This window comes from Bufo bufo, chromosome 3 (genome assembly GCF_905171765.1).
Source record: "Bufo bufo chromosome 3, aBufBuf1.1, whole genome shotgun sequence".
Lineage (NCBI taxonomy): Eukaryota > Metazoa > Chordata > Amphibia > Anura > Bufonidae > Bufo > Bufo bufo.
This window is the reverse complement of record NC_053391.1, coordinates 640,665,359-640,685,972: the sequence shown is the minus strand read 5'-3', so window position 1 is coordinate 640,685,972 and position 20,614 is coordinate 640,665,359. Positions and strand designations below refer to the sequence as shown.

At 42.6% G+C, this 20,614-nt stretch overlaps 1 protein-coding gene across 3 annotated transcripts in view; it reads left to right on the top strand.

The window, feature by feature from the left end:
• The window catches only part of SGCG (sarcoglycan gamma), a 282,350-nt gene that overhangs the window by 186,897 nt on the left and 74,839 nt on the right, over positions 1-20,614 (top strand). For all 3 annotated transcript variants that reach the window (XM_040426206.1, XM_040426208.1, XM_040426207.1), the window contains exons 3-4: positions 5,241-5,342; positions 14,912-14,999. In XM_040426206.1, coding sequence (XP_040282140.1) covers positions 5,241-5,342; positions 14,912-14,999 — 190 coding nt within the window. The remainder of the gene's footprint in view (positions 1-5,240; positions 5,343-14,911; positions 15,000-20,614) is intronic.

Here is a 20,614-nt window from a genome sequence, read left to right as displayed (position 1 = left end):
TACTTCTGTTCCTCACTGTATCTAAAAACAGCAAACAGGCAGCACTCCAAAAATATAAAGTATTCACCCATGTGGGTACGCGTCGTCTCGGCTCAGCTCTAGCTTTGGTTTGAGAAAGTCTCTAGAGCTGAGCCGAAACGTTGCGTACCCACATGAGTGAATAAATCCTTTTTTTTTGGAGTGCTGCCTGTTTGCTGTTTTTAGATAGATAGATAGATAGATAGATAGATAGATAGATAGATAATGGATATATATGAGATTAAGGATTTTCTTTAAAAATAACACACGTATGGAACAAAAAATGGATCCTCACATTCTGCACGAGTGAAATAATAGCAGATCTAAACAACAAAGTAAACGTATAATATACTCCACTATATAATAGACACCAGCAGTAAAATATGAGGCTCCTGGAGCTTTCTACAGTAAAACTTACTGCTGGTGTCATCATCCTCAGTGTCATCTGCTGCTGGTGCTAAAACCGTCATTGAGGTCAACAGCAGTGTTCTCTTCTTCTGGGAATATTAAATCAGTGTGGCCCATTAAACTCCATGTTTTATCACCATGATGTACTGACATACAGACAGGATAACAAGCGTCATTTACACATAAACAAGCTGAGATATCTGCTACTGTACATACCAGATGCTTTACAGTTATGATGACTTTTCCTCCATCTAAATTAAAGAGGACCTGTCAGCTCTACAGACGTGCCGGTTTTAGTAATTGCTTGCAATTCTGGATCATCAGTCATAGAACTATACATTGTGACGTTCCTCTGTTACTTCTCCTAAAATTAAGCATTCAACATATCAAGGGAAATGTTAACACTGGCAATCTGTGTAGGGACACTCCTTATTGAATTGGCAATGCCCAGTTGCCAATATATTCATCCATCTCCAGGAGGAATTGTGAAGTTTTAAGAAAACATGTTCCAGATTTCTTATTTTATGATAATGCAAGAATTGAAGGGCTTCTCTGGTGGTCAAAATGTAATTTTTAATAGCTCAGCCTACCCTAGACAATGTACATTTTAGCCCCCTGTACAATTTTCTACTGCAGCTGTGTCCTGCTGGAGTAATCACCACCATCATAGAGATTGATCATATAGCACCAGCAGCACTGTACAAGAATTGGCTATCATTAATGACAAATTAAAAAGAAGCCAAATGAACTATCAATATGCTTTTGGAGTGTGGGAGGAAACCGGAGTACCCAGAGGAATCTCATGCGAACACGGGGAGAACATGCAAACTCCAAGCAGATGTTGTCCTTGGTCAGATTTAAACCTAGGACCCCAGCGCTGCAAGGAACCAGTCCGGTGCTAACAACGGAGCCACTGTGCTGCACAAATGAAATGTTTATGTGTATGGGGGTGTTGCGAGGGTGTCTGGAGAGATAGAAGCTATTGAATATCTACGACTGCCCTAATATGGGCAAGGGCACTTCCAATCCTTTTTCAGATGCCCACCGATCACACATTGATGGCCTATCCTAAGAATAGTTCATCAATCTTTAGTGCTTAAAGAACCCATTTAAAGGGAACCTGTCACTGGGATTTTGTGTATAGAGCTGAGGACATAGGTTGCTAGATGGCCGCTAGCACATCCGCAATACCCAATCCCCATAGCTCTGTGTGCTTTTATTGTGTAAAAAAAACGATTTGATACATATGCAAATTAACCTGAGATGAGTCCTGTCCCTGACTCATCTCACATACAGGACTCATCTCAGGGTAATTTGCATATGTATCAAATCGTTTTGTTTACACAATAAAAGCACACAGAGCTATGGGGACTGGGTATTGCGGATGTGCTAGTGGCCATCTAGCAACTCATTTCCTCAGCTCTATACCCAAAATCCCGGTGACAGGTTCCCTTTAAGGCAAATTTTTTAAGTTTTGCTTGTATTAATTTTAATTACCATTGGGAATGTGGATGGTAAGGATGTTTAAGACCAGATAATACAAAGGGGTAATTGCAGAGGGATCCTGAACACCTAGAGGTCTGCACCATTTGGTTCTATCCAGTCCTTCCAGCTCCTCCCAATAGTAAGACATCTGAGTTTGTTGAGCTGTAAAGTGCACCTCCAATAATATCAGGTTCAGGATTTGTGGTGGACTACAATGCATATACTGTACATGACATTGATTATCATTGTCAACTTCTTAAAGGGTTATTCCAGATTTTTAATATTGGCGGCCCATCCTCAGGATAGGCCATCAATATCTGATCAGTGGGGATCCGACACTCTGTCTGTTCCTGAGTAGCTCCATCCCCTGCTCCCATTGAAGTAAATAGGATCAGCACTGCAGTAGCCAGCTCTTCCCTCTCAACACTGCTTACACTGTCCCCAAACCCTTAATTGCCTCTAACTATGCCCTGTGCATCAGCCATTGCTGCCACCGATGACACTCTTCTAGTCCCCATAGCAGGACCCCACACCACAACCATCTCACTTCTCTAGGTTAACCCATCCCAAGGCCCCTGCACCGGCAGCAGGAGTAATAATATGGCAGGACAACTCGCCAAGATGCTCCCAGCAAATGGATGCCCAGAGTGCTCTTCCTCTTTACCCTATCGCGATGACCCATCACTCCCTTCTCCCCTGTTGGATGGTCATGCATGGTCTTCACTGTACCCACTACCAGCCCAAAAGTAAGAAGCTTGTAAAGGTTCTACAGCTTGTCCCTAGCTGTGGAGGATGGAGCCAGACCTCTGCTGCCCGGTACAGTCCTCTACCTGAGAATCTGTGCTTGCAGCCTCCATCAGTACCAGCATCCACTCCAAAATGCCATACAGGCTAACCATGACATTCCACCTCAGGAGAGACCACCATAACTGCTCCTGCCTCCCAATCACTCATTTTAGGAACAAGATGGGGGGAGACTACTATTCTCTAATGGAGACGTAGACCTGGATCAGGTGCAGGATTCAACGTGATTCAACCAAATGACAAGTGAGAGGAGCCCTACATGTGGCCTGCACTGGATCCTCAAGGAGCAGAATTTATCAGTGTATGCTGGGAAGTAACTTGTTTTATTCTTACTTAGTGCATATATATATATATATATATAGAGAGAATTTAAACCCCTGTAACATGTACAATTCAGCTTTTAAGAATCATCATTTAATGGGTTACAAAAGTTTGTGTTGCTCCACAACTACTGTTCTGCAACCTACTTTCTTCTCTTAGATGCCGTCCAAAAGCTGGAATAGCTTCTGCTCATTAAAAATGGTTTCCAGCTGCCAGTGTAGTGGTGCCAGAGGATCGTATGCTTAGCTATAGCATAAACTCACCGCATGCAGCCGCACACACAAGTAACCAGGAAAGCATCTTTATAAGTATTCTAGAGCATCCAGGCAATATCAGTCTCGTAAAACATGGTGGGCAGACATAAAACCTGAACCATATGCACATGCGGATCACATAAACTGCATATATATATATACCAAAACACCCGCCGTGCTGCTTTATGGTGTGCGCTTACATCATCCTTCAGAATAGTGATGCCGAGCATAATAATATAAATTCTAGAGGTTTCGTTGAGGTTGCAAATTAGAGAAGTGTTGCTGAACAAAAGGGTATCTGTCAGCAGGATCAACACTATTAAACCAGCCATAATGCCTGGTAGGGCTGACCCTGCTGATTAAAGACTGTAACAAGACTGCGCCTATAGTCCAACCTGTACTGGAGTATAGTTTAGTTTGCGTTGGCTTTTTTTGCCCCATTCCTCTGCAGTTGTAGTTCCCATCCAGACTTCGGATGAGTGAGGTTCTTGAAATTCAATTAGGATTCGATTTGGCCAGATCGGTCAGGTGATTTGATTCGGGTCCAAATAAATTCAACCCGAATAGAAAGTGGTCTAATTTCCCTGAAAAGTTGACTTTCTGGGGTCTCCTGAAACTGTATGCAACTCATTTCAAACTCTGTAACATCAAGACAGAATTAGTAATCTTAACCCTCTTAAGGACGCAGCCAATTTTCATTTTTTGCGTCTTCGTTTTTTCCTCCCCGACTTCCAAGACCCATAACTTTTATATCTTTTATTCACCAAGGTTATGAGGGCTTGTTTTTTGTGGGCAAGTTGTATTTTTAATGCCACCATTTAATTTACTGTATCCCGTTTTGAAAACCAGGAGAAAAAAAATCTTTGACGTGTGAAAATTTTTAGAGAGCTTTATGAGAAGATGTTTTCTTTTATCTGTAATTTTTTGTCTCCTTAGGGACCCGTACATCCAGTCCTCAGATCAGTTGTACCATAGACTGCAATAGAATAATAATGCAGTCTATGGGATTCTGATAGGCTGCCTTTCAGGCCATGCTTTGGGCTTAGCTTTGAAGCCAGCTCACTATGACAGACCTGGGCGCCGTCACAAGGCCCCAGTCTATAATAGCAACTATTGGAGCCCCATGATTTTGCTGCAGGAGGGCAGATTGTGCCCTCTGCCTCTGTCTAAGTGCTCAAGGCTGTATTACACTGGCTGATATTTCAGCCGATAATTGCTAACGAGTGTGCGCGTGCTCGTTCATCGGTCAATTCTGATTTTTAAGCATGCTTAAAAATCATGCTGTGTAATAGCGATCTGCCTCCAGCAAACCAGTAGACAGTATGGGGACGATGGCATAGAGATCGCTCCTCCCCATACTGCGGACGAGATCGCTGCATGTAATAGCAGTGCTCTACTCACTAGCTAACAAGCGTTTCCCGGGAGGGAATGCTTCCATCCTGATCAGGCCTGATAAACGAACACAGCACTCAGCAATGGAAACAGGAACATCCTAAAAGAGACGGCAGTAGAAGACTGTGGCTGAAATATATATATATATTTTTTTAAATTTTTGTTCAGAAAGTAGTTTTTATTATAACCAAGAACATATCGGCAGGCAATTAATTATTCACTGGAGTTTGTCTTTCATTTTCAGTATACAGTACATCTTAAATTTTTTATTTGCTGACATTTTTTAGATTCCACAGTTCTTGCATAACAGAGCCACCCAGCAATGGCACTTCCATAGCAGTGCCAGCCCGTAAAAGTGCATTGTAATTAAAACAGCTAGCAGCGGCGCCCAGTGCGCTATAAAACCATAAACTGGTGAAATCCATCAGCAATGGAGAGAGCACTGATTTACAGCATTGCAGCTTCATTTTTTATTTTTTATTTTTAAAAGCATTTAATTGTAGATTCTGTATTATGTCACTTTTTATCTATAATAAGAATTTTTTCCTTTTCTTGTAGACTGGAATGGGACATTTACGTGTTACAAGTGAGGGTCTACGTCTTGAAGGGGAATCAGAGTTCCTTTATCCTTTGTATGCCAAAGAAATTCGTTCAAGGCTGGTAAGTATTTCATGCAAATTCTATGGAAATACGACAGCACAAGAAATTTGAGGATTAAAGGGATTGTCTCACTTCGGCAAATGGCATTTATCATGTAGAGAACGTTAATACCAGGCACTTACTAATGTATTGTGATTGTCCATATTGCCTCCTTTGCTGGCTGGGTTCATTTATCCATCACATTATACATTGCTCGTTTTCAGAGGTTATGAGTAGAGATGCCCTTGTGGTTCGCCCGGCGGTCGTTTCGCGGCAAACTTTGCGTGTTCGCGATTCGCCGAACATATGGAGAAAGTTGCGCCCGCCATATTCTTTTACATTGTGAAGAACTTTGACCCATGACACATCCATCAGGTGGTACAGGACAGCCAATTGAGACGTTTCAGCACATGGACATACCCCCTACCTTATAAGTAAACCTGATCTGGCCGCCATTTTACATTCAGTGTTTTGCCAGTGTAGGGAGAGGTTGCTGTGTGGAGCAGGGACAGGCTGTTAGGGACACCAAACGCTAGCTAATAGGGCCACAAAGTACTTTTAAGGACTGGTATAGGTGTGCTATCGATAGGTGTGATACACAGAGGGGTGCGATATACTTATAATATACTTTTATAATGAGTCATAAACACATAGATCTATATAGTGATCACCTGCAAGTCAGGGGGCTAGGGGCTTACTAGGGCCATTTTTATATAGGGTAAGGTTCCGGACGGGGTCACTCTTATCAGGGCGGGTGGTCTGTGGTTAGTCTATCAAGGCCAGAATAGCACCCCCCTGTAGGGCAATATCAGGAACAGTTCTCTGCCCACCCTGTCCTTCAATATCACATCATCATCTAGCCCAGGGATAGATGGTTTTTGCTTTCCCTCCGGGATTCATGGATGTGCACTGGAACCCCCCGGATTGTGGTAGGACATATGGTTTCTGATTTGGTGCCGCCGAGCACCTGATTTAGTGCCACCGAGCACTTATTACCTACCACATCTATGCTTTTTGCTTAACTTTAATAATTTAATTTATTTTCATTTTGAGGGATATCTTTTCCATTGACACGTCCGCAAAATAGGTCCGCATCCGTTCGGCATTCATTTTCAATAAGGCCGGAATGTGCTGTCCGCATCCGCATTTGCGGATTCACATCCACATTTGCACATTTGCGGATCCACACTTTCGCATCTGTGCTTCCGTTTCCGCAAAAAAATTGCAATTGCAGACAAGATTAGGCATTTTCTATTATAGTGCCGGCGTTGTGCGGTCCACAAATTACAGAATGCACATTGCCGTTGTCCATGTTTTGCGGATCCGCAAAACACTTACGGACGTGTGAATGGACCCTCATAGTAACATTATTAAAGGTTACGTTTTATCTTTATGTATATTCTTATGGATTGCCTTCCTTGTACAATGTTATAATATACTTTCTATGTTAGAAAATATATTATAGTGCATTTGTATTGTGCGGCAGTTGTGTGCGGTTCTGCTGCGATACTGCAGGTATATAGAGGGACAAGCGTTATTGGAACAAATAATTTATACTAGTGTGATATATGTCGTCCCCCAAAAAAACTGATTGAATCGGGGTGTTATATACCAATATACTTTCTTTATAGTGCATTTGGGTACTGTATAGTGCATTTGCGCATGCGCGTACGGGAAAATTATATTGCCGATATTTCGCATTGAAATGTTTTTTTTATGGAGATCGCAAATTCGAATAATACATCTGGTATGTCACTGTCCATGTTGTGGGACTATTTGTGCACTTCTAGTAATTATTTCTTGGCTGCAAATATGAGTTGAAGGTTTTTAACCACCTCAGTTCCCCTTAGCTTAAAGGGACACTGACAGGCCTTCTGAGCATAATTAGCTCTTTATATGCCCCCCTAGGTCTTATAATAAGTTCCCAATTCATATAAGTATTATCCCTGTGCGCATTATAAAACGTTAAAATTAATCTTTATAATCACCTCTCCTTTCTGCCCAAGGGGCGTTCTTTGTGGCGCATTTGTGCCCAGCCGCATCCCAACTGCCGGATCCTTAGACACGCCCATCTAATTAGTAATTAATTAGCGAGCGAGGGTGCAGGGCGCATGCGCATGATCTCCGAATGTCGGGGACTGGAAAATACCGCCCAGCGAAGTGAATACTAATGAGATGGGCGTGTCTAAGGATCCGGCAGTTGGGACGCGGCTGGGCACAAATGCGCCACAAAGAACGCCCCTTGGGCAGAAAGGAGAGGTGATTATAAAGATTAATTTTAACGTTTTATAATGCGCACAGGGATAATACTTATATGAATTGGGAACTTATTATAAGACCTAGGGGGGCATATAAAGAGCTAATTATGCTCAGAAGGCCTGTCAGTGTCCCTTTAAACACCCTTAATGACCAGGCCACTTTTTACACTTCTGACCTACCCTACTTTGACCGTTTATTGCTCGGTCATGCAACTTACCACCCAAATGAATTTTACCTCCTTTTCTTCTCACTAATAGAGCTTTCATTTGGTGGTATTTCATTGCTGCTGACATTTTTACTTTTTTTGTTATTAATCGAAATTTAATGATTTTTTTGCAAAAAAATGACATTTTTCACTTTCAGTTGTAAAATTTTGCAAAAAAAACGACATCCATATATAAATTTTTCTCTAAATTTATTGTTCTACATGTCTTTGATAAAAAAAAAATGTTTGGGTAAAAAAAAAATGGTTTGGGTAAAAGTTATAGCGTTTACAAACTATGGTACAAAAATGTGAATTTCCGCTTTTTGAAGCAGCTCTGACTTTCTGAGCACCTGTCATGTTTCCTGAGGTTCTACAATGCCCAGACAGTACAAACACCACACAAATGACCCCATTTCGGAAAGTAGACACCCTAAGGTATTCGCTGATGGGCATAGTGAGTTCATAGAACTTTTTATTTTTTGTCACAAGTTAGCGGAAAATGATGATTTTTTTTTTTTCTTACAAAGTCTCATATTCCACTAACTTGTGACAAAAAATAAAAACTTCTATGAACTCACTATGCCCATCAGCGAATACCTTGGGGTGTCTTCTTTTCAAAATGGGGTCACTTGTGGGGTAGTTATACTGCCCTGGCATTCTAGGGGCCCAAATGTGTGGTAAGTAGTTTGAAATCAAAATGTGTAAAAAATGACCGGTGAAATCCGAAAGGTGCTCTTTGGAATGTGGGCCCCTTTGCCCACCTAGGCTGCAAAAAAGTGCCACACATGTGGTATCGCCGTACTCAGGAGAAGCTGGGGAATGTGTTTTGGGGTGTCATTTTACATATACCCATGCTGGGTGAGATAAATATCTTGGTCAAATGCCAACTTTGTATAAATAAATGTGAAAAGTTGTCTTTTGCCAAGATATTTCTCTCACCCAGCATGGGTATATGTAAAATGACACCCCAAAACACATTCCCCAACTTCTCCTGAGTACGGAGATACCACATGTGTGACACTTTTTTGCAGCCTAGGTGGGCAAAGGGGCCCATATTCCAAAGAGCACCTTTCGGATTTCACCGGTCATTTTTTACACATTTTGATTTCAAACTTCTTACCACACATTTGGGCCCCTAGAATGCCAGGGCAGTATAACTACCCCACAAGTGACCCCATTTTGGAAAGAAGACACCCTAAGGTATTTCGTGAGGGGCATGGCGAGTTCCTAGAATTTTTTTATTTTTTGTCACAAGTTAGTGGAAAATGATGATTTTTTTTTTTTTTCTTACAAAGTCTCATATTCCACTAACTTGTGACAAAAAATAAAAACTTCCATGAACTCACTATGCCCATCAGCGAATACCTTGGGGTGTCTTCTTTCCAAAATGGGGTCACTTGTGGTGTAGTTATACTGCCCTGGCATTCTAGGGGCCCAAATGTGTTGTAAGAAGTTTGAAATCAAAATGTGTAAAAAATGACCGGTGAAATCCGAAAGGTGCTCTTTGGAATGTGGGCCCCTTTGCCCACCTAGGCTGCAAAAAAGTGTCACACATGTGGTATCGCCATATTCAGGAGAAGTTGGGCAATGTGTTTTAGGGTGTCTTTTTACATATACTCATGCTGGGTGAGAGAAATATCTCGGCAAAAGACAACTTTTCCCATTTTTTATACAAAGTTGGCATTTGACCAAGATATTTATCTCACCCAGCATGGGTATATGTAAAATGACACCCCAAAACACATTGCCCAGCTTCTCCTGAGTATGGCGATACCAGATGTGTGACACTTTTTTGCAGCCTAGATGCGCAAAGCGGCCCAAATTTCTTTTAGGAGGGCATTTTTAGACATTTGGATCCCAGACTTCTTCTCACGCTTTAGGACCCCTAAAATGCCAGGGCAGTATAAATACCCCACATGTGACCCCATTTTGGAAAGAAGACACCCCAAGGTATTCAATTAGTGGCATGGCGAGTTCATAGAATCTTTTTTTTTTTGGCACAAGTTAGCGGAAATAGATTTTTTATTTTTTTTTCTCACAAAGTCTCCCTTTCCGCTAACTTGGGACAAAAATTTCAATCTTTCATGGACTCAATATGCCCCTCACGGAATACCTTGGGGTGTCTTCTTTCCGAAATGGGGTCACATGTGGGGTATTTATACTGCCCTGGCATTCTAGGGGCACTAAAGCGTGAGAAGAAGTCTGGAATATAAATGTCAAAAAAATTTTACGCATTTGGATTCCGTGAGGGGTATGGTGAGCTCATGTGAGATTTTATTTTTTGCCACAAGTTAGTGGAATATGAGACTTTGTAAGAAAAAATAAATAAATTTCCGCTAACTTGGGCCAAAAAAATGTCTGAATGGAGCCTTACAGGGGGGTGATCAATGACAGGGGGGTGATCAATGACAGGGGGGTGAAAAATGACAGGGGGGTGATCAGGGAGTCTATATGGGGCGATCACCCCCCTGTCATTGATCACCCCCCTATAAGGCTCCATTCAGATATCCGTATGTGTTTTGCGGATCCGATCCATGTATCCGTGGATCCGTAAAAAACATACGGACATCTGAATGCAGCCTTACAGGGGGGTGATCAATGACAGGGGGGTGAAAAATGACAGGGGGGTGATCAGGGAGTCTATATGGGGTGATCACCCCCCTGTCATTGATCACCCCCCTATAAGGCTCCATTCAGATATCCGTATGTGTTTTGCGGATCCGATCCATGTATCCGTGGATCTGTAAAAAACATACGGACATCTGAATGCAGCCTTACAGGGGGGTGATCAATGACAGGGGCGTGAAAAATGACAGGGGGGTGATCAGGGAGTCTATATGGGGTGATCACCCCCCTGTCATTGATCACCCCCCTATAAGGCTCCATTCAGATATCCGTATGTGTTTTGCGGATCCGATACATGTATCCGTGGATCCGTAAAAAACATACGGACATCTGAATGCAGCCTTACAGGGGGGTGATCAATGACAGGGGGGTGAAAAATGACAGGGGGGTGATCAGGGAGTCTATATGGGGTGATCACCCCCCTGTAAGGCTCCATTCAGATGTCCGTATGTGTTTTGCGGATCCGATCCATGTATCCGTGGATCTGTAAAAAACATACGGACATCTGAATGCAGCCTTACAGGGGGGTGATCAATGACAGGGGAGTGATCAATGACAGGGGGGTGATCAGGGAGTCTATATGGGGTGATCACCCCCCGTCATTGATCACCCCCCTATAAGGCTCCATTCAGATGTCCGTATGTGTTTTGCGGATCCGATCCATGTATCCGTGGATCCGTAAAAAACATACGGACATCTGAATGCAGCCTTACAGGGGGGTGATCAATGACAGGGGGGTGATCAGGGAGTCTATATGGGGTGATCACCCCCCTGTAAGGCTCCATTCAGACGTCTGTACGTGTTTTGCGGATCCGATCCATCTATCAGTGGATCCGTAAAAATCATACGGACGTCTGAATGGAGCCCTACAGGGGAGTGATCAATGACAGGGGGGTGATCAGGGAGTCTATATGGGGTGATCAGTGGTTGATAAGGGGTTAATAAGTGACAGGGGGGGGTGTAGTGTAGTGGTGTTTGGTGCTACTTTACTGAGCTGCCTGTGTCCTCTGGTGGTCGATCCAAACAAAGGGGACCACCAGAGGACCAGGTAGCAGGTATATTAGACGCTGTTATCAAAACAGCGTCTAATATATCTGTTAGGGGTTAAAAAAATCACATCTCCAGCCTGCCAGCGAACGATCGCCGCTGGCAGGCTGGAGATCCACTCGCTTACCTTCCGTTCCTGTGAGCACGCGCGCCTGTGTGCGCGCGTTCACAGGAAATCTCGGCTATCGCGAGAGGACGCGTATATGCGTCCACCCAGAAGAGCAGGGCCGCCACCAGGACGCAATCCTGCGTACGGCGGTCCTGAGGAGGTTAAGGTTCACCTGCCATCAGAATGAATGGGACCCGCTGCAAACTTGCGGTTCGCGAATATTTGATCGCGTTCGCGAACCGTCCCGGCAGATGTTTGTCCATCACTAGTTATGAGCAACCTGCAACCCAGAAGCGGTGGTCATTCTTGCACACTATAGGAAAAAGCGCCGACCTCTCTGGTGGCTAGGACCGTTGGAGCGCATATCGACACACACGCGCAGCAGCTCCTGTCCCAGCCATCTTGTATCTGCGCTGCAGCGGTGGCCGTAACACCTGGAAATAAGCAGTGTATAACGTGATAGAAAAATCCAGCAAGCAAAGGAGACACTATGGACAATCACAATACATTAGTAAGTGCCTTGTAATAACTTTGTCTACATGATAAATGTCATTTGCTGAAGTGAGACAACCCCCCCTTTGGACCTTAAAGTAAAAAAAAAAAAAAAAAAAACATTTTATTGACAGTGGCAAAGGTTATGACCAACGGGGGTCCAAGTGCTGAGACTCCTGCCAAGTCGTTAAAACGAGGAGATAAAAGTGATAACGTGGAGGACTGTTTTGAACCCATCTTCAGCAGTGAGGAGAGGCAACACTGATAAAACTGCACGTAAATCGAAGAGGGGCATAGGACTGCTTGACTCCTCAGGAGACCAGAACCGCCCACATGACTCTTTATATCTTTATTTTTTCCTTTCCGCTGCAGAGAACGTTAGAAATTGGCATCTTTAGAAATCTGTTACCATCTTGTATAAAGTTATTGGGGCAGGTTTTTAGGGGCTTTTAATATTGATGACCTCTCCTCAGGATAGGTCTTAAATATCAGATCGGCGGGGGTCTGATACCCAGCACCCCACCGATCAGCTGTATGGGAAGGCGCACGCAGTTTGCACGTGCCATTTCCCATCTCTCTTCCTGCTCTGCTGCTTTGCCATAGACATACAGCAGTGAGCAGGAAGAGAGATGGGAGACGGCACGTGCAAACTGCGTGCTCCTTCCCTTCATACAGCTGATCGGCGGGGGTGCCGGGTGTAGGACTCCTGCCAATCTGATATTGATGACCTATCCTAAGGATAGGTCATCAATATTAAAAGCCCGGAGAATCCCTTTAAAAATATATTCATTATTTGCTAATACTGAAAATGATTAAATTTTCTTTGGTATGAGAAATTTACATTTTCTGTGCTGATTACATAACTATTTCATCTTCCCTAACTGGAGGCTAACAGATCTCCACAGTCATTTCTAGCAATGGATTAAATGTCGCTGTTAAAGACTGGTGGTGTTAATAGAGTTTTACTTTTTAACTAAATCCAATTTGATTCATTTTCTGTATGTTCCATTGTGGCATTTAATCTATTGTAATAAATGTCTTGTTGAGAACAGTCTCTTTATTTCCCTCTGCTTTACTGTGGAGTCCTCATTTGTGTTCACAATTAATGGCAATGAAATATCACATTCACATTGATTGGGTTATTGAGTTCATCAACGTATTTTGTGTTCTGATCGTAGACACAAATGTAGCAAGAATATTAAGGAGTGCAAAAATCCCTAATTATTATTTGATAGGGTATGCCATAAATGTCTGTTGTTGGTACCACCTCTCTGCACTTCCTCGCTTCTACCACCTTCCTCCACCTCCATCCCAACTGATTCCACAGAGACAGTAAACAGAGAATAGAGAGAGGGGCAACGCATGACCCTCCAAATCAAAAGAAAAAAATCCCATTAACTGGGGAACACTTACACGGTGGCCTCCTTTTCATTTTGTAAGCTGTAGATCCACCAAATCCCAGGCTCCTCTTCTGCCACTGAAGATATGCTGTGTATAGGTAGTCCAGGACACTTCCTACTGGTCCCCGATTGGCTAATTCAAAAAGCAGGGCTGGACAAGTAGGACGTTTTTTCAGACTACTGATGCATAGTGTGAATCCGGCAGTCTGAGAAGCGTTGCAGCCGTCTTGAATAAGAGAGTAGGAGTCAAGGTATTATCAGATCTGCAGCTGAAAAGATGAAAAGGAGGACACCATGTAAATGTTCTGTTTAGAGGTGAGCAAATTTCTTGAAGATAGTTTTGAGTCCAATCCAAATGAATCAGTTGAAAAATACAATTCATGTCTGAATCGATTCTCACCAAATTGCTCCAATTGCCTGAAAATTAGTATGTGACGTTCTCCTAGAACTGATATTTTTTCTGTCTTGTCTTTCTCTCTTGTTTTTATTTTTTTTCAATTTATTCTCTCTCTCCCTTTCCCCTTTTAAGCTGTTTAAAGGGGTTGTCCTGCCATTTATATTGACGACCTATAGGCAGGATAGGTCATCAATATCTGATCATCGGGGAGCCGACTCCCGCCACTTATGCCAATCAGCTGTTTGACGAGGAGGCAGTGCTTCCTTATTCACCGCTTTCCGCTACTCATATAGACGCATATGCAAAGTGGAATTCCAGCGAGTTGGAACGTCGGGATGAAGCGGTGCAATGGCAGACTGTTCCGTCACTGCAAGTCCAGAGGGGAGTTACTTGCCACATAAAAATTGCTTAAAGGGGTTGTCTCATCTCAGACAATGGGGGCATATCACTAGGATATGCCCCCATTGTCTTATGAGTGCAGGTCCCACCGCTAGGGCCCGCTCCTATATCGGAAACAGAGCCACGCAAAGTGGTGGCAGGAGGACTCCGGTCCGGCCACCACCAAGCGCTCTCCCGATAGAAGAGAAGGGGAGTGCACTGCGTATGACCGGCCACCGCTCTCATTCACTTCTGTGAGCCCGACGTAAATTGCCGAGTGGCGGCCCTCCACCACTTTCAGGGCTCAGTTCTTGACATAGCGATATGCCCCCTACCGATATGCCCCCATTGTCTGAGATGAGACAACCCCTTTAAAGGCGAGGATAGTCTTCTGGACAACATGGCCAGCACCCTTCCCGCCCATGGACATAACATCACAGGAAATAGCTACATGGACATGGTCATGTGACCCCAGCCTAGAACAGGAAATAGGAGCAATAAAGGTAAAATAAATATATTACAAAATTACAGCGACCTCCATAAATTATTATTTTAATAGATGTTGATGCAAACTGAAAAACCTCTTTAATTATTTATGTAATTAAGTCAGTGCACAAAGCAGATGGTGCATTTTCTATATGTAATATGTTATGTTTAACACATGTCTCTTTGCCACAGGACAATTCCCTGCATTTGCAGTCTTCTCAAAATGTAACCGTAAATGCAAGAAACTCTGAGGGGCAGATCACGGGCAGATTAACAGTGGGTAAGTCAACCCTGGGGAATGAAGAATGCATTTATTCCCTTGGAGGGAACTTGAATATAAAAAAGTTGTCTTGTGGTAGAGCGCCAGCTTACAATTTTGTTGCTTTAACTCTCTGAGTGAATCCGATTAGTAATGGTCTAAAGATGATAAATATGAGTAGACCGTACCGCACATTTCTAGGTAATGAATATGCTTACAGTACTAATGAAGACAGAAATTCTGAATATCACACATAAACAACATATACAATGCAATATTTTTCAGCGTAATGTTCGATATATTTAGATAGCAGCCAAGGATTGATTAAACAGCAGAAAACCTGCCTACCCTCAATTGTACTGTGCTGCTATAAATGAGAAATATTGTAGAACTGAAGAGGAAACATTAGACATAAAACACAAAAAGACGTAAAAGAAAGAAAACTTCTCAGCATTGTGTTTATATATTCCTACCTGTAACCTGTGGATTTATAAGTCTTTTATTCCCTTTTAATGGGTTGTAGATTTCAAAAACCCATTCTGAAGCACTCTACTGTCTAGAGCAGGGATGCCCAACCTGCGACCCTTCATCTGTTGGTAAACTACAATTCCCACCATGCCCTGCTGTAGGGTGATAGCTCTAGGCTGTATGGATATGCTGGGAGTTGTAGTTTTGCAACAGCTGGAGGGCCGCAGGTTGGGCATCCCTGGCCTAGAGCAAGGAGCAGCTATAAAGAGGGTCTCTTGCTCTGGAGGACCCGACCTGTCTGTGCATTCCTATGTCAGCTCCTTGATTTCAATGGGAACAGTATAATGCTTCATTTCGTCTGCGGTGGTGCTGCTCAGGTATATGACACATCCACATGGATATCTCCAAAGATCAGGACTGAGCGCTCTACAAAGTGAATGAATCCTTATGGCAAATATTGTTTGGTCTCTGGCTTCTGCTTCCAATTACATCATGGTGAATTCCAGTTCAAACCAATTAAATCCATGTCATTGGGGCATCCCATATAGTTACTCTATGATGACCTGTGGTAGATGTTCAAACCTCTCCTGACATGTCTGTTTTAGTAACAACTTGTATTCCCTATGTTATATCAATTCTGAAGCATCTATTCTTATGATTCTATGATGTGCCATTCCTCTATTATGCCTTCTAGAAGTTATGAATGAATTGCTAGCAGTTAGCAATGACAGTCCAGATAGGTGTTAGCAGTTGTGTGTCCCTGCACAGTTTGACACTGGCAATATTGATTGAATAATGTCAGGCTGTGCAGGATCACACCCCCAACTAGTATCACCCATGTGGACCTTCATTGAAAAATTACTGGTAATTGATTCTTAACTTCTAGCAGAAATAATACAGGAATGGCACAAAATAGAGTCATGAGAATAGAAGCTCCAGAACTACAGTCCTGATCAAAAGTTTAAGACCACTTGAAAAATGGCAAAAAATCATATTCAGCATGGCTGGGTCTTAACAAGGTTCCAAGTAGAGCTTCAACATGCAACAAGAAGAAATGGGAGTGAGACAAAACATGTTTTGAGCATTCAATTTAATGAAAACAACGAATAAACTGAAACAGGCTGTTTTTCAGCTGATCAAAAGTTTAGGACCACACCTCCAAAAAAAAACTAACCCCCCCCCCCCCCCCCCAAAACAGAAAACCAACTTCCAAACATGAACTCAGTAATGAGTAGCTCCGCCGTTATTGTTTATCACTTCAAAAATTCGTTTCGGCATGCTTGATGCAAGCGTTTCCATGAGATGAGTGGGAACATTTCTCCAAGTGGTGAAGACGGTCGCAAGAAGGCCATCTACTTTCTGGAACTGTTGTCCATTTTTGTAAACTTCCCTTGCCATCGATCCCCAAAGGTTCTCAATTTGATTTAGATCAGGGGAACACGCAGGATGGGCCAAAAGAGTGATGTTAGTCTCCTGGAAGAAGTCCCTTGTCCTGCGGGCATTGTGTACTGTAGCGTTGTCCTGTTGAAAAACCCAGTCGTTACCACACAGACGAGGGCCCTCAGTCATGAGGAATGCTCTCTGCAACATCTGGACATAGCCAGCGGCCGTTTGATGCCCCTGCACTTCCTGAAGCTCCATTGTTCCACTGAAGGAAAAAGCACCCCAGACCATTATGGCGCCCCCTCCACTGTGGCGCGTAGAAAACATCTCAGGTGGGATCTGCTTGTCATGCCAGTAACGTTGGAAACCATCAGGACCATCAAGGTTACATTTTTTTCTCATCAGAGAATAAAACTTTCTTCCACCTTTGAATGTCCCATGTTTGGTGCTCTCTTGCAAAGTCCAAACGAGCAGTTCTGTGGCGTTCAAGGAGATGAGGTCTTTGAAGAAGTTTTTTGTTTTTGAAGCCCTCCAGTCTCAGATGCCGTCGGATGGTTATGGGGCTGCAGTCAGCACCAGTAAGGGCCTTAATTTGGGTCGAGGATCGTCCAGTATCTTGACGGACAGCCAATTGGATCCTCCGACTCAGTGCTGATGAAATTTTTTTGGGTCTTCCACTTGACTTTTTTGTTCCATAACCCTCAGGATCATTTAGGAAATTCCAAATGACTGTCTTACTGCGTCCCACCTCAGCAGCGATGGTCCCACCTCAGCAGAGACCCTGCTTATGCAGTTCAACAACCCGACCACGTTCAAAAAGGGAGAGTTTTTTTGCCTTTGCCATCACAACGTGTGACTACCTGACAGAAAATGACAATGAATCCACATCTTTGCACAGATTTGGCCTTTTAAAGGCATGTGGTCCTAAAATTTGGATCAGCTGAAAAACAGCCTGTTTCAGTTTAATCGTTATTTTCAATTAATTGTATGCTCAAAAAATGTTTTGTCTCACTCTCATTTGTTCTTGTTATATGTTGAAGCTCTACTTGGAACCTTGTTAAGATCCAACAATGTAAAATATGATTTTTTGCCATTTTTCAAGTGGTCTTAAACTTTTGATCAGGACTGTAGACACCGCAACAAACTGAAGAGGGGTAAAGTAAAATGCACCCTTAATTGCTCATCTGCATTTTACTGAATGTACTTTTATAACGATATAGGCAACATCCATTAAGATTATTTGGAAAGCCTGTATGCAAATTTGAGCGAATTAGTAAATTACCAGGAGAGTCGCTCTCTCTTTAAAAGGCGGGTGCTCCATGACCTGGAGAACCCGATAAACACAGGACATATAACTGCTACGTTTACAATAGCAGTCAACCCATAGTGTTCCAATACATGAACACTACCTATGTGGTATATATTTTATGTTTTATACATTTTTCTTAATGAGCACTTTTTGGTTAATCAATATTTTTGTTGTGCACAACACACTTTTACTCAACTGAGCATTTTTCACAACTGTTTTGCACGGACATTTTACCTATATTCTATTGGATTTTTATATGTGAAGACATTGTACACCTTTTAAAGATTACCACCACCCTACAAAATTTAATCTACGCAGCAATCCTTATTTATGTGACTATATACTCACGGACTCTAGAATATATTGAATGAACCTCTTGAACATTTGAACAGCATCCTTGTCATGAACATCCTGATCTCGTCTATCATTGCCCATTTGAATATATATTCCAGTCCAACTAGACCTTATCCCAAACAACATCACGAGTTGCCCTCTCACCTTATTAGGCTACTTTCACACCTGCGTTTAGGTGCGGATCCGTCTGGTATCTGTACAGACGGATCCGCACCTATAATGCAAACGCTTGTATCCGTTCAGAACGGATCCGTTTGCATTATCATGAACAAACGGATCCGTCCCCATTGACTTACCTGTAATTTTTTGATATTTCTATCATCATTTCCTTTTTTCATTTTTATTTTTAATAAAATATTTTAACCAACAATAATAAATTCCTTTCAATCTAAACCAAATGTGAGTGTGCCATCACAATTCTCTTTTATATAACTTTATCCTTACGGTTTATAGGTGTACCGGTGATTGAGCACTTATATCCATATTGATCGTCTGGTGAGCCTCAGGGACACTTCTATTTAGGACTGTATTATTGCATGGGGGATGCAAGTAGTTACTAAAACATACAACAATGTCACTGCTTGTACCTGCGATTCTGTTTCCACACGCAGGTATGGGTGCCAGGCTTTTTCATTCCCCCCCGTTGCTGCACGTAGTGCTGACAGGCGTGGGCAGCGAGGTTCTTTGCTGTGGTCTGCACTCCTTCCACCAGCATCCCCTCCTGGCTCCAAGCAGAGCTTGCACTCTGGCTCAGAGTTGCTTGTGTGTATTTAGGGTGTGTGCTGGTGTGTCTCTTCTCCTTATGTGAGGCGGCATGCGCACGTCTTCTATCTTCCCAAGCCTGGTCTGCAGGAGGTATTTAAAGACACCAACTTCTACAGGAAGGCGCCTGAGCCTGAGCAACTTAGGTTCCCATCTAGTCTAGTTTCCTGTTTGAACTAAGGTGTTCTGTTGGTTTTTGTCATTCTGTGTACTGAATTTTGGATTACATTTTACGAACTTTGCCTGATTGCCGCCTGCCCTGACCCTGATCTGCGTTTCCGGACTTTGCCTGCCCTGACTTCTGCCTTGTACCCTGACTACACCTATGTGTGATCAGCCTCTGGCCTCCAAGCTTCCACTGGGTGTATTGTGTCACCTGGAGGTAAGTCCAGTGGGTTCACACTCTGATTCCGATTCCCTTGTGTTCCAATTCCCCTGTGAGGTAACACCTCACTCCCTTCGGGAAAGTCTCTCCTCACCATCAGAGGTATCATGTGAAGAACAAGGGATGTTCTCAGACGTCACCCTCAGAGGGAGTTGGTCACATCGGGCAGAGGGGTTCTCACCCACTGGTCATAACAGTTGGGAGAAGTTACTGGACTTCTGTAACGCCTTCCAGATACAGCCATTTTTTATCTTCCTGACTTGGACAAATTTAGCAAATCTGATTATGTGTCACTTTATGTGGTAATACATTTTTAATGCTTTTACTTATCCAACCATCGTACTTCATGTTAGTGGTGAATTTGAGCCGATGAGGTAGATTTATCATAGCCCAGTCGTGTATTCAAGGCTGACAACCAGATGCGCCTTTGCCAAAGTTATGCAGAGGCGTATGTATTTTTGGTGAATAAGCATTTATAAAGTTACGAACACACAATTTGTAACTTTTTCACACCACATAAATGGTGTTTTTTGACTGATAAATATGGCCCGATATATTTTACCTTTATTTATAAATAAAAATCCAAAGTTTTCTGAAAATTTGGAAAAACACACTATATTCTAAATTAGAATTTCTCGGCTTTCGGATAGTGATGACTCATAAAATAGTTATTAATTAACATTTACAATATATCTACTTTATGTTGGCATCATTTTGTAAAAGTCATTATTTTGTTAAAAGGCTTAGAATTTTAGAAGCAATTTTTCAAGTTTTCAAGAAAGTTTCCAAAACCGACTTTTTAAAGGTCCAAATCAGTTATGAAGTCACTTTGAGGGCTTACATAATAGAAACCACCCACAATTGACCCCATTTTGGAAACTACACCCCTCAAACTGATTTAAGAAACCTTGATAACCTGTAAAGTGATTCACAGGAATAAAAAGCAAAATGGAGGAGAAATGTAAACATTTCACT